At 39.9% G+C, this 14792-nt stretch overlaps 2 protein-coding genes across 2 annotated transcripts; both read right to left on the bottom strand.

The window, feature by feature from the left end:
• Positions 1–8550: 8550 nt before the first annotated feature.
• LOC6560834 (probable CoA ligase CCL7) lies at positions 8551–11069 on the bottom strand. The gene is made up of 4 exons (XM_001987551.2): positions 10684–11069; positions 10437–10629; positions 9919–10041; positions 8551–9853 (listed from the first exon to the last, which is right to left on the bottom strand). Exons 1-4 carry the CDS (start codon positions 11039–11041, stop codon positions 8878–8880), a joined length of 1650 nt encoding a protein of 549 aa, XP_001987587.1. The 5' UTR covers positions 11042–11069; the 3' UTR covers positions 8551–8877.
• A 418-nt stretch (positions 11070–11487) lies between these two features.
• On the bottom strand, positions 11488–13686 carry LOC6560835 (luciferin 4-monooxygenase). The gene is made up of 4 exons (XM_001987552.2): positions 13229–13686; positions 12965–13163; positions 12768–12887; positions 11488–12482 (listed from the first exon to the last, which is right to left on the bottom strand). Exons 1-4 carry the CDS (start codon positions 13569–13571, stop codon positions 11510–11512), a joined length of 1635 nt encoding a protein of 544 aa, XP_001987588.1. The 5' UTR covers positions 13572–13686; the 3' UTR covers positions 11488–11509.
• Between the last annotated feature and the right edge of the window lie 1106 nt (positions 13687–14792).

Consider the following 14792-nt stretch of genomic DNA (forward strand, 5'->3'; position numbering starts at 1 on the left):
GGCGCATTGTTACTTAAACTTGTGCTGAAAAATCACACAATTTACAAGTGTTGAGCAACAACAAAAGCTACAACTGCAGTGTGTGGCATATTTGCCACAAGACAACAGCAGCAGCAACCACGACAACAACAACAACAACAATGGCAACAAGTTAACAATACAACGGCTTTTATATTAACAAGCGCATCCAGCAAAGGCGGCAACGAAAAACAAGAAAGAACAATTGGAAGTGCCTGACTAGTAGTTACCCTGCAGTCAGCTTCTTATTAATATAATAATATTTAACTTATTCTTCTTTATTATTAAAGTTGAAAGTTATGATTTAAAAAAAAAATTGTTTGGAAATCGCTATTTCAGAATTCGATTTTAATAGAGCAGCTTAATTAAAGCAGCTATTAATGCTGATAAGCAATCAACATTATCCTCTCAAATATGCCTTCTTCAGCCTCACACACCAAGCTATTATATCCCATTCACAAATTTTAAAATGACTACAGGGTATAATAATAATGTTGACAATGACGCAAAACAAGCGAAAACATTGCATAAACTTCTGCGATTGTATGCGTGTGTGTGTGTGTGTGTGTGAGAGAAAGTTTGTATGTGTGCGTGTGTAAAAATTTATGCTGTGGAAAATAATGCGTTGCGAGCTTTAAGAATGCGGCTTAAAACTCTTTTTCACTAGCGCAATTTCAACTGCTTATCAGCACTTTGTGTGTGTGTGTGTGTGTGTGTGTGCTTTTATTCGATTGTGTGTGAGGCTGTAATGCAATAACACATGCATGTGATGTGTTTTTGTGTGAGTGGATTATGTAACAGCACGCTGCATTTGAACAATGAGAGGCGCTTTTGATGTCCTTTGTCCTGGGTTGGGCGGCCAAAAGCGAACGCAGACAACACAATTTTTCGCTGGTTTTTCAAGCAATGCCAGTGTTGTAAGACACTGCAGAAGCCAAAATATTTGAACAATTTGCGCCGCAGATTTGCTTTGCTGCTAACAGCCTTTTGCTTTACGGCACTTCCGCCCGCACGTTGGCCCCCTCCCACGTCTCTCTAACTCTACATTCTTTTCTTTACCCGCGTCTGCATATGGCAGTCTCTGTCTCTCTCTCTCTCTCTCTCTCGCTTTATCAACTGTCGTCTCGCTCGCACTGCGCTGCACTCGTTTAGCATCGTTAAGCTTTCCACTTTCCACTTTCCGCTTTTGTGTGTACGCCAGCCACATTTTTCGTGCTAATATCGTTAAAATGTTATTACAGCGTAGCTTTTGCCTTAAATTTTGTTGCACTTTGCACCTACCACCCCACACACACACACACTCCACATCCTTGCCTTGCTCAAATGTGTGTTAGTGTTGCAAAATTATCGTTAGTTTTGTTTTTTTGCGGCACTGCTAGCTGGATTTTCGCTACATCGTGTAAAATTAATTGAATGTAGCTTCCCAGCCAGTCAGCAGACCAGATGGCCAACACGGGTTGCCTTAAAAGTAGAATCGTTTTGTGGAGGGGGTTGCTAGGGTGTATAGGGGGGAGGGTGGTATAAGTTGTTTAACGGCACAGTGTGGGACAATGGGGCATGCATATAATTTAGATGCTCGCTATGTTGGCAGCTACTTAAAGGCGCCTTCGCTTCGTTGCTTTGTATGGCTTATAAACTGCTGCTCATGCTGCTTCTATTGCTGCTGAGAAAATCGTGTTGCGGAAAACCTATTATATATTTATGGAGTTACGAAACGTTTAAAATATTGTTCAGCTGCTGATATTCTCCTTTGACCAGTTCGCGCTTAAGAGCTATGCTTTTATTGTGAATTTCAAAATATTTGCCTTCTGCAGGGATTTAAAATGAAAGTTAATGCACAACATTAGACAAATACTATATGTGATAAAGGCATGTGACTTATATATGCTGTATTGTGTTAGTACTTAAGCCTTTTTTTAAAAAAAAAAAAGAAAAGAATATTCTCTTGGACACTGATCAAGAATGTATTTATTTTATATTTTATTATTTTTACTTCATATTTTATACTGCATATTTTTTACGAACTTTACAAATCTGATAGGAATCTTAAATTACCCTCTTTGCTTTGCACCTGAATAACGAATATATTTTATGTGTTTTCTGTGTGTATCAGCCTTAAATTAAAGTATATATGCTTACTTCCAATCAGTACTCGATCTGGGCTGTGATTATCTCAACATATTTTGATTTACAACATTGCGCACATCGAGCTGGAGTATTTACAAAAGGCAAACATCCAGCCAAGCAGAAGACAAATATAACTCTTAGCTTCTCCGTTCTTTTATGCTTACTCGAATAAATATTCACGACGATTCAAATACATACATATGTATATGTGGGCTTATCTTATCGTGGGTTGGATTCTGATGTGATTAAATGCGCTGCAACGCAATGAAATGCGTTGCTCATACAAGTTTTCCCGTTTTCCATTCGGGCACAAAGGGTCAAAAGAAAAAGATAGAAAGAGAGGAAAAGTTAAGCACAGCAAATATTTGCGTACGCTTTAAGTTTTAGCTTTTTAAATTGCTTGCAGCGGTAAGCGTAGATTCTTTTTTGCTATTTGCCTGACTGACTTCAAAGTTTTCCACCCTTTCCTCCCTCCCTCAACCCACACACTAGGCAACACAAAGCAACCACAACTATACATCTACAAACATAAATTATTTGTATATAGTCGCAAGGCTGATGCTTGAAGTGAGTTGCGGCTCGGTTTAATAATGTTTTGCAAATATTTGCACGAATAAACTAAAGGCAAGCATATTTTACTCTGGCAAAATGAGTCAAGTTTACGGTTGTAGGAAGTGGGTGGTGGGAAGAGAAAGGGAGATTGTATATATTAGGCCCTGCCGGCGGAGCTTCCTATTGCATACAACACGACCTTGAAACTGTTTCCACTCCACGCACTGCACTCATGATTAGTAAACCTTATGCCTGAGGTCCTCAGTCGTCGGTGCTTCTATTAGCCACGTGGGTGTTCAATGCGGCCCACTTAATTACAAGTGTCTTCCTGACTTGAAAACGGGTATGCAAGGCAGGGGATATTATGATTATGTATAGGCAGCAGATTGACCGACTGCCAGATACTCTCAGACTAAAATATTATATTAAAATAATTGGAAACTTGACAAATATGATGTAAATTACCTTAATAATAGCAACCAATTGTCTTTATTTATTTTTAATAAAATTATTTACAGTTAAAAGCAAGTAATTAAGTATAAATTGAATTAATTAATTTATTTTTATTTTACGAGTATATTGCTTAAAAATCGATATTTAATTTCTGAAATTGATACTAAGAGCCAAATACATTGTGATTTTTTCGTGCATTTATTAAGCTTTTTCATAATTATTTATTTACATTTTTAGTGACCATAACTTAAAGTGATATTTTAAATTTATAGATTATGTTTTCTAAATTGACAAAGGAATAAAATGAATAAACTTTGTATTATATTAAAATATATTAAAGTTTGGTCTTCATTAAAGATTGTGTTGAAAACAGGTACTTTTTGCGGAATAAAATTAAAGATGGCTAAAAATACTGAAAATATTAATAAATATGAGCTCATCAATAAATATATATTATAAATATATTGAAAATTTGAGTTTATGGTATATTTAATACCCGTAAATATATAGATAATTTGTTCGACTGGTTTTCAATTTATATTATCTCCTTTCTATTCAATGCAGCATTTCGCAAACAAATTAAAAAAGAACATTAATAACGAGTTGTACATTAAAAAAAGAAAATTACATTGTAGGAGCCCGCAAGCGTGGCATTTTCCTCTTGCTTTTCAGCTTTTCTTATCAGCGATGAAAAGTGAACTATTACCCGAAAGTCGCTCAACTGAAACGTGGCGTGTGGCAGGCAGCAACACGTTACCTCGCCCACTACCCTATAAATATAAATATAAATATATGTATATATACAATATCTGTCTATATGCTTAGCTCAGTCCGTGTGGGCGCTTCGAAGCGTAGCCGAAGGCGACAGACGGCAGTAGGCAGCGGGTAGCGGGCGAGAGGGGTATGCAGCAGGACACGCGTCCTGTGAGTGTGTTTGGTTTCAGCGAGGGGGTAGGTGGCATAATTTTGTTGCTGCTTGACGATGTTGTTGGTCGCCTTTTCTTGGCTTGGCTTAAAGTTAAAGGAAATTAAAATGCTCAACCCGGCAGCTGGGATCTGAAACTTCTTTAACTTCCTCGACTTCATAGTTGACTGGCCAAAAAACTATTCAATTGCGGGCGGACGTTTTCTTAGTGGCTTATCTGGCCGGAAATGAGAAGGCCTCCGATGCCTTTGACAGTTGCACAGGGGGGTCCCAAAAAAACACTGAGATGCAAATGCGCAGCTTATCAGCTATCAGCGAGCTTTTGTCCCAAACAAACACTTCAATACTTTTATCTATTGTGTGTGTGTGTGTGTGTTTGTGTGTGTTTGTGTGTGTTTGTGAGTGTTTGTTGAATGTGCTTATCTTTTTGGGCCCGCAGCTTTTGCGGCATTTCTTGGATTGCTTCTACGAATTTTTGGCCATGGCCCTTTCATCAATCAAAAGTGCGTGAAATCAAAAATGTATGCCTCATTGACAGTTGGGGCACGCCTCAGCGCATCCTCATCGCCAGACCGATAGCCGATAGCAGCCCATGGGACCCAATAAACATCGAGGTATGTGCTTGTCCTGTATATGTGCTGAAAACCGCAAGGCAACAAAAATATAAATTTTATTAACCGACAAACGCTCTCGGACAGATGCTACACAGCGAGAAACACCCAACATTCTCACTTACAGCTGGATTTGAGAACATATGCTTCAATTGGATAATTGAATCAAGAAAACATTAAATTTAAGTAAAGCAGTGAACAAAAACATTCGATAAGGCCAACCAATTCAATTTATGCTGTTTAATTTTTAAGTGAATGCATTTGAAATGGGGCTTAAAAGCTTTTAAGCCAAATGTAAATAAAATAAATGAATTTAAATAAAACTGAAAATAAATTGTACAATGACTGTTGACAATTGCTTTACTTTGCTATTTAAAATATTATTAATATATAATGTAATATAATTTTAGGATTGTATCAATTTTCACAAGTGGAAGAGAAAATATTAAATGTAAATACAGCAATGAATAAAAATATTAGATCAGGATAATAAATTCGGCTTATTCTGTTTTCAATTTTAAGCGTAAGTATGAAGACTTGAAAAGCCGCAGGCATAGATAAAATACAATAAATATAGATAATATAGATTTACTATTTAAATTTAATAGCTTTAAGAATATATGAATTTGCATATACGGAATTAAAACCAAAAAGTCTTTTAGCAAACAGTATTGATAAATATCTCTGGAGATATGTATAGCTAGAGATAATCTCTATAAATATATCTCTATCCTCTTCAGATATATATATCTCAACCACAGCTGTGATGCCATGCTAAAATTATTTTTCATAAAATTTATGCTTGAACCAAGAATAAATATTCCTGAATTTTTATTTGAGTGTTTTTTCTCTGTGTTTAGATACAGATACAAAGATACACACAGCTACAGATGTCCGGCACAGCAAATGGTAACCACGCAGCTGCGCTATGATGAGTCGACGGTGTCTGACTAAAGCCGCAAGTCAGTTGCACAACACTACATGCCCCAACCTGCTGCCACCTCCTCTCCGCACCAAACCCTGTCAGCTGAAGCGTTGCTTGGCATTAAAATTGCATGAGCTTGAAGTTGATTTGAATGTGGCGAGCGTCCAGTTGCCAAGTGGGTCACATAGGCGCGACCTGGATGTGTGTGTGGGTGTGTGTGTGTGTGTGTGTGTGTCAGTGGGTGGTTTGGTATGATGAAAATTGTATCACCTGGTTACAGGCAAGACCACATGCTAGTATTCCCAGGCTGACTGGTTGTTACTGTCGAAGTGGGCTGTGTCACGGACAGCCTTCCAATTGGGCCTCCCAAAGAATAGCTCAGCTCAACAGTTGAGCTCTGGGCATTGATAAGCCTTGACATGGAGCTGATACCGAAAAGTAACGGTTATTTCTATGCGTAAGTCTTTTATATTTCGAGCAATTGTTGCCACCACTATGAGCATGCATGCACCACTCTTTTCTTTTTTCAACCCCTCGCGCTACGGAAATCAACGCACGGCAGATGTGCGAGGACGGCAGGACACGCTCGGCGGCGCAAGAGGCCACAGGACATATACGTGTGTATACCTATAAATATATACATATATGTGTGTGTCTTATGCCACATGCGGGACGCACCTTCCCTCTCCCTCTCTATATCGCTCTCTCTCTCTCTCTCTTCTACATTCGAGTGATGGCAGATCAACCCTAGAGCAAAATATGCTTGTTGTTTAATTACAAAAGACAGCAGCGCCTTATTCCACCCATGTTCATATTGTAATCATATTGTTGTTGGTTGTTAATATTAATATAGTTGCTGTATTCGGTGTTTTTGTTTCGCGTTTCACCGCAAGCTTATATGTTTCATATGCTGCGGATATCCTTGATGCGAGCTCTCGCGTTATTTTCTGTTTTGTTTGCATTAATTTGGTTTTTGTTTAATATTTGTTTAGTTAGTTATTCTTATCAAAAATATTTACCCCATATACATACATGCATGTGTTGTGTTGGGCTTATCAATTTTTTCCAATTTTAAAGCTATGGTTGAACTAACCATTTTTGGAAAACCTTTTAAGATAAAAAACAAAAATTGACAAGCAAACAATGTTTCGCAAAGAGAATACAAGTCAAGATAGAAAACGATAAAATGACAGTTTAATAAGTTTTAACGATAATAATAAAGTCCTTAAGAAAATTTAGCCAATATTAGTTTCAATAGTTTTTTTTTAAATATTTTTTATACTTTCTCTTATACATTGAATTTAACTTGGTGAGCAAATTCAAAATAATTATTTTCATTATAATATATATATAATATATCTGCTATCTTTATGCTTTGCTGCTATCTTTTATTTTTGCATTACACATTTATAATACATAATATAATCCTGGAAGAGTACAGGAAATAATAATGTTGTTGTCTTCTTCTCTTTTTGCCGCTTGCTTTTGCAGTACAGCAAACATTTCATTGTGAATAAAGGAATTAATAAAATGTTGAGAATTTCATTTGAAGATGTACTTTGACTGGCATTTGTTATACTACTTTGCATTTAATTCAAATTCCGCAAATGCACGAAAAGGTGAGGGCAATGGAGCAAAACTGGGGCTATTCGGTAAATTGCATTTAAATAATGGCACAACAGTTTTTATTTGTGGCAATTCGCTTTCAGTTTGCAATCAAGACTCAATTTATTTCATTTGCCAGCAAAGTGAGCAAATCAATGAAAATGCTCCTCAACTGCTGGCCAGAAAAATGCATTTATATATATTTTTCAGACTTGAGACACAGACTTTTTGACCTAGGCATATTTTTCTTGTGTTTTTGTTATGCATATTACAATTTGGCAAAATATTTGATGATATGTAAATCCCTTGGAAATAGAAGAATGTTGCTTGGAGTAAAGTAAAGTCTCGCTACATTTGCAAGCTTAAGATTAAGGTGCGTGTCAACAATTATTTGAATCGTTTTCGGCAAAGTGTTAAGAAACATGGCCAGCTGGACTTATTCATTTATCCATTCACACAGTTCCCATTCATTGGCTATGCAAATCCCTGGCACACAAATTTACACCTCGGTTGCAGTATGCAAAGCCCTCGGATAATCCGCATTAGTTGCACAATGCAGATGGTGAGATGAAGTAAATTGGCAGGGTTTAGTTGCCTCACGACGCCAGCCAGTCAGACAGCCAGAAAGCCAGACAGCCAGACAGCCAGCCAGCCAGCCAGCCGGCAAGTTTGTTAGTTAGAGTTAGTTAGGAGACCTGGGCTACCTCGGTTAGCCCCGGACATCGACATAGAGATTGGGAACACTAGGCTACGCAAATTGAATCGTGTTTTGTCAGGCATTTCATTTTGACATTTGTCAAATGTCCGAATGTTAACCTCAATGGCAAGTGAAGTCCAACTGCTGGCGTTGCATTCAATAAAATATGTATTGAATATTGCAATTTTAATTTCTCAATTCATTTTATGTCGCCCAGTACTTGCCCATTGTTTTTCCCATTTTGCCTTTGCTAGCATTACTTACTCTACTATATACACACATATATTCGTGAATTGTACAACATATTGCAGCCACAGGAGTGCCACAAATAACAAATTGCTTGTCATTGGCATCGTTGGTCAACATACAGCAATACCAGCCAGCCAGGGTGCTGCCCCAACTACGCCTCCCATCCTCACTCCTGAATCTGTTGCGGGAGCTTTGCATTTGCAATTTCAATCTCTATTACAATTCATTGAATCCCTTGTATTAGTTCTGTTACGGCACAGTGTGGCAAAACGCTCTGATAATTATGCGAAATCAACTGACTCAACAATTATTTGGAAGCTCGTTCCTTAAAACAAATATTGAAATACACCCATGGAACCATTTCTTATATCCAACTGAGCCATTAATAATATCCTAGACACCGATCAGTTTATTTTCCTGTCTTAAATTCATCTATTGTGCAATTGAAAAACAATATATGTTTTATGTGGTATTAATTAATTAAATGGAAGTGAATGACATACTTTGTGAACAGAAGCAGTTTGTTAGTTGATCAGTTGATCTTTGCATTTACTAAGAAGTTGTTTTACATAGATCTGTTTTTTGATTGCAACCGATCTTCAAATACATACAATTATCATTATATGCAATTGATCTGCAAGTAAGCATAAGCATTATAAATATAATCTAGAACATATTTAAAAACATCATTTTGGAAATGGTGCACATTCTATTACTATTCACCAGGTATGCCCAAGTCTCTGACCATTTCAGGCACCTTCCGACGTTGCAGCTTGTCGTTGGAGGTCTTGGGCAGCTCCTTCACAAAGTAAACCCCGCCACGTATGTGGTAGGCAGAACTCAGATAGCGTTCCACAATGCTCCTAACATCATTCGCTGCCAGCTGTTTACCCTCGGCATCTGGGGTGCGCACCACAGCGCAGGCAGTCAGATTGCTGGAGATCTTGTCAGGCACACCGAAGACGCATGCCTCACTGACGCCGGGCAGCCGTAGAACGAACTCCTCGATTTGCTCCGGATAGATCTGAAAGTTGTTGTATTTGAAGACATCCGTGTCGCGTGTCTGTATGTAAATGTAACCCTCGCTATCCAGATACCCAATATCACCGGTACGCAGCCATTGTCCGTCGGCGCTCAAGGCACGGTTTGTGGCTTCCGGATTGCGATAGTAGCCCTGCCATTTGTTGCGCATTCTCACATAGATGATGCCCACCTCACAGATGCCCAGCGGCATTCTCAACTTGTCCAGCACCCGCAGCTCCACATTACGCATTACCTTACCCTCGCTGCCTAGCGGCCCGCCCAGATTCTTGCTCAAGCCGCCCACCTCGGACAGCCCGTAACCCACTAAGAATCTCATTTTGCCAATTAGCTCGTACATGCGTCGGGAGACCGCTTTGCACACCTTCGAGCCAGCGCCAATTAACACTTGAACTGACTGCAATTGTGCTCGGATCTTTGGCAGATCATTCTGGCATTTGGAGAGCAGTGCAATCTGATGCGACGCCAGAAACAGAAAGGTCACCTTATGGCGAGAGACAACCTCCAACATGTATTCCACGGTGTAGGGTCGATTTGTGATGATCCGCTTGCAACCGTTCAGCAAACACGCCAGCAACATATATGTTCCAGAGATCCAGTAGAGCGGACTGAACGAGAGGACCACAGTGTTTCTCGTGTAGGAATTGGGACTGCACATCAATGAAACATTAATAAGATATCGTTTGGCTTTGAGAGAGAGACTGTGTCTACTTGCTTCTTGCAGTTGCAGATGAGACTCCGATGGGAGCGGGTTACGCCCTTCGGCATCCCAGTCGTGCCCGAGGAGCACACAATGAATGCAGTGTGATCGCCATTCAGCTTCGGACAGGGGACATATCTAAAGGTGCGAGAGGAAGAGCATTGATTATGGAACTATTGATTATTGAGATATCGAGATGCCGAAGACAATATATAGTAAATATCAGAATCCTTTTAAATACATAAATATGTATAGATGTATGGGGTCAATCATACAATGATCTATTGAACTATCCATTTTTTTGGGTTTTAATAACTTTACCCAAAATATCTTATAAAACTTATACAATTTTAGAACAAAAGCTCCTGAAATATATGCTTGAATGTAACTGCTTTATCAATCGATAAATGTCAATTATCCGGCCTTGTGGACTTTTAATATATATGTGCTAACTTCGAGTCCTTTGATATGGATCATGTATATACGTATATATATATATTGGAAGACCCTTTTGCAATTGCTTTAGAACTTACTCAACTGGCTCAATGCCTCGATTCTCGCGCAAAAGTTCGATGATGTCGGGCACGCCGTCAATGTGACCGTTCACCAGGTAGACCAGAGCAGGTGTGACCAACTGCTCGTTGACTGCTTTGATAGTCGCATAGTTCTCCACATCGCATATGATCAACTTGGGCTCTGTGATATCGTACATATACTTAACGGTCGCTGAAAAGAAATTAAATTGAATATGTGAATTTATTCGATGTATGAAACTGTTACCATAATTGAAATCTGGATGCAATGGATTGATGGGCGCGCCGCACAGCATGGCGGCAATGGTGACGCCCGTCAGATAGCTGGTATTATTGGCCGATATACCGATGACGTCACCGCATTGCAGTCCCAGCTTCCTGAAGGCGCGCTCAATGATTAGACCCTGTTGGGCCAGCTGGGCACCGGTTAGCTCCACTCCCGTTATGTCGCAATGCTGCAGCACCTTATCCGCATTCAGATTGAGCACACGCATCGTGATCTCGCCCATTGTCATTTCAGGCCCATAGAACTCCTTGCCCCGCGGCCCCATCCAGGTGCGTGTGGCGCCATCGTAATGCACCTTACAGGAGTCACTGCTGTTCATCTCGATAACTTCAAGAACGCTTTTCAACTAAGTGCTTTATTGCGTCTTCCAATGTTTTTATACATGTCGTAAATAGGAAACACAATCTGAACTTGCTAATTGACTCAACACGTTGCCAGACATTTAGTATTTTTTTGTTTTTGTTTTTGTTTTTGATTTTTTGTTTTTGTCAACTGAAATTTATTTGCAATGGGTGCCTAATGTAAGCATCTAAAGCTGACATAGATGTTCAGCTGTGTTTGGGAACTAGTTGGAAATCTGTTCACTCAAGAGAATATTTAACATGTCTGACTAATTTAAGTAATTAGCTTATGTAACTCAACTTGTCTCTTGTCTTGTGAAATTCATATATTAAATTTCCATAAAATTTCCACCCAAAATATTTCACAATTTTGCTCAACACATTTTGCTTCATTATGTGAATGATTGATTATTTATTTGTTAATGTATATTTTATTTAAAATTTCTTTACAAAGGTGTGACTCCAGACAGTTTCCTTACTTCCGAGAGGATATTGCGTCTTTGAATCTTCTTATTAGTGGTCTTGGGCAGCTGCTCCATAAAGTAAACCCCACCACGCAGATGATATGCCTCGCTCAGATGCTTTGCCACAGTGGAGATGATTTGCTCTACTGTTAGATTTTTACCCGCTTCGTTCTGCTCACACACCACAGCGCAGGCTGTCAGATTGGTAGAGACGTCGTCGGGCACACCAAAGATGGCTGCCTCATGGACTCCTGGCAGGTGCAGGATGACATCCTCGATCTCCTTGGGAAATATATGAAATTGATTGTACTTAAACACTTCCGAATCGCGTGTCTGAAAGTGCAGGAAGCCCTCCTCATCAATGAAGCCATAATCACCAGTTAACAACCATTGCGCATCGGGCGTTACTGTCGTTTGAGTGTCCTGCGGATTACGATAGTAACCACCCCAGCGGTGATTGAGATGTACATGAATGTGACCAGTCTGATTGGGGCCCAAACCATTGCCATGCTCGTCTAGAATGCGCACCTGGACATTGCGCAGCAGCTTGCCCTCACAACCCAGCGGACCGCCCACATTCTTACTAACGCCCCCAATCTCGGAAAGGCCATACAGCACATGGAATCTATCGCTGCCCAGTAGATCATACAGTCGCCGCCAAGTGGTGAGCGGCAGCTTTGAGCCACAGCAAACAATGGCCTGCAGAGACTGCAGCTGCTGTGTCAACTCGGAGTTTTTGCTCTTCGCCAGCATCGCCATGTGATGTGGCACGGTCAACATAAAGCTGATCTTATGACGCGCCACAACCTCGGCAAAGTACTCGGGGCTGAAGGGTTGATTGGTGATCACACGTTTGCAGCCATTGACGAGCGAAACGAGCATCGTATAGATGCACGATATCCAGTACATTGGGCTAAAGCAGAACACCACTGTCTTCGATGTGAATAGCTGAGGCCTTAGGTGAGAGAAGCAGAAGAGGTGAGAGAAGCAGAAGAGTGGGAAGATGCAGATAAGCAAGAGATATAGTATGTGACATTAGCTAAATATATATGTATTTTCCTTGTGTTAGGCATCTGAGCTTTGTCTTAAATGGAAAATACCATTTTCAGAAAAATAAACTAAGTAACAGAGTCAGTTCTGGGTTGATACCTTCTTCTTATAATAACTATAATATTTGTATTTCAATTGTTGATTAATCTATCCAACAAAACTTAATAAGAAATAAAGTTTATTTACTTACATCTTGGTGATGTCCAAAAGACTACGATGTGAGCGCGTGACTCCCTTAGGTAAATCGTTGACGCCAGATGAGCTAATGATGAAAGCCGTGTCGTCACCCCTCAATTGCGGGCAGGCAAACCTTTTCAAGGGTAGTTTAAGATGTGTTTTTCTTAACTATTTATTTTATTATAATTTTTTTTTTGTTTTGCTACTTACAGCGTTTTAGGATCGTAGCCATCGGCGCTTTTTTCGAGCAAATCTTGAATATGGCGCACCCCTGGCAAACTGCCGCTGATCAGAATGAATTCCGTTTTGAATTTCAAGCTATCTTTAACGGCAGCCAACTTTTTGTAGTTGTTCTGATCGCAAAAGATGATCTTCGGCTTGGTGATCTCGTACATATAGGCCACCGTTTCTGTAGGAGGGGAATGACAGATTCTTGAACAAACCTGTTTAGAAATTTGTTGTTGAGCCGCATACCCTTGTCGAAATCCGGGTGCAATGGATTGATGGGCGTGCCACTTAGCAGTGCTGCAATGACCACCTCAGTGAGGTAAGTTGTATTGCTGGCAGATATGCCAACCACATCGCCTCGATTTAGTTTTAGATACTTGAAAGCATGCGCTAAACGACGACTCTGCTCGTAGAGCTGACCTCCAGTTAGACACTCCCCTGTAGGATCAAGGACCTGCATCACGGAGTCGGCATGTAGCTTTAGTATTAGCAGCGCCACCTCACCCAGGGTCATGTCGGGGCCATAGTACTCCTTGCCCTTCGGTCCCGACCAGATCTTTTCAACCTCATCATAAGTTGTGGACGCCATGGCACTCTGCTCTCAAATCCAAGAAACCAACTAAATAACTGAACAACCAACTGTATATGTGGCCCATATATATAGTGGTCTGTTGGCATCGGAACTTGAAGTGTCATCTGCTAATTGACAAAACACGTTTGAGCCGCAAGCCAACAAATCAGTTCAAGATGATCTTCCAATAACAGACGATGTCTCGATGATTTATTGTGTCTACGCTTATTTTCAATGTAGCAGAATTTGACGCTTCAGATAATTATAATTAATATTGTTATTAGTAAAGAAACTATTCTTTTACATTGTATCTTTTAAGTATTAAAAGTGTTTGTAATCATGGAATTTTTGACTCTGCTACAGTGCCACTGTCTATTTACTTTTTTCAAGTTTAGGAAAGTTTTAGCTAATCAAAGCAGTTCCTGAGACTTTCTCCGATATCATGCACCGCTCTTTTCTTAAGATTGTGATGAATATTCTATAGATATCTTAAACTAGTTGAAAAATTTACCCTGCGATTCTCTTATATCTTTTACATTACATTTTTTCTTACATTTTCATTGTACTGTGTACCACTGTACAACTCCGTTTTGATTGCATAATTTTAACAATTAAACGCAGTTTGATCTTCTGGCACTGCCTGTGTTGCAGTGTTGCATGTGCCTGATTGAGCTCTCGTCGAGGACGACGCACAGTGGAGGAGCCAGCCAGTGCCGATAGGGAGGCTCATCCTTGATGCGTGCACGAATCACTTGCGTGCTTAGTTAGGAAATCAAGCGTGTGCTCCAGGACATGCTGAACAGTCACAGTCACTTTTATACTCACAACTTAACATGCAGGCAGCGACTCCACCTCGATGACCCTCCCTGCACTCCTGCACCGCCGTCCCGAACCCCCCTGTGTATGCCAAAGCAAACTTGAATAGGGCCAAAGTTGTTCAGTGGATGCACAAGCGACACTCGATGCTTCTGTTCCCTATCACTGCCCTTGGCGCTAGCTACTTTCAAGAATGGATTGCAACAGCGTCTGTCAGTGCGTGTGGTTGAAAAGTAGAGTTGTGCACTCCTGTTACGGTTGGCACTGTGACTGTTGCTCTTGCTTTCAGATATAGACTACACTTATAAGTTTATCACTATTAAATAATGGCAATTGAATATTTAAAACGATACATTTGTAGCACGAATCTAGATAATGAAAAATTCGTAGATTTGATGTATTCAGATATTCAGGTATTCATTC

Source organism: Drosophila grimshawi, unplaced genomic scaffold, assembly GCF_018153295.1.
Source record: "Drosophila grimshawi isolate 15287-2541.00 unplaced genomic scaffold, ASM1815329v1 contig_1369, whole genome shotgun sequence".
In the NCBI taxonomy this organism is placed as follows: Eukaryota; Metazoa; Arthropoda; class Insecta; order Diptera; family Drosophilidae; genus Drosophila; species Drosophila grimshawi.

Coding starts and splice junctions, on each gene's coding strand:
- LOC6560834 (XM_001987551.2), bottom strand. CDS start 11,041: ATGAACAGCAGTGACTCCTGTAAGGTGCATTACGATGGCGCCACACGC. Junction 10,042..10,436: donor CGAGGCATTGAGCCAGTTGA/GTAAGTTCTAAA, acceptor TCGCACCTTTAG/ATATGTCCCCTGTCCGAAGC. Junction 9,854..9,918: donor CTCATCTGCAACTGCAAGAA/GCAAGTAGACAC, acceptor ATTGATGTGCAG/TCCCAATTCCTACACGAGAA.
- LOC6560835 (XM_001987552.2), bottom strand. CDS start 13,571: ATGGCGTCCACAACTTATGATGAGGTTGAAAAGATCTGGTCGGGACCG. Junction 12,888..12,964: donor GGCTACGATCCTAAAACGCT/GTAAGTAGCAAA, acceptor ACCCTTGAAAAG/GTTTGCCTGCCCGCAATTGA. Junction 12,483..12,767: donor CTTTTGGACATCACCAAGAT/GTAAGTAAATAA, acceptor CTCTCACCTAAG/GCCTCAGCTATTCACATCGA.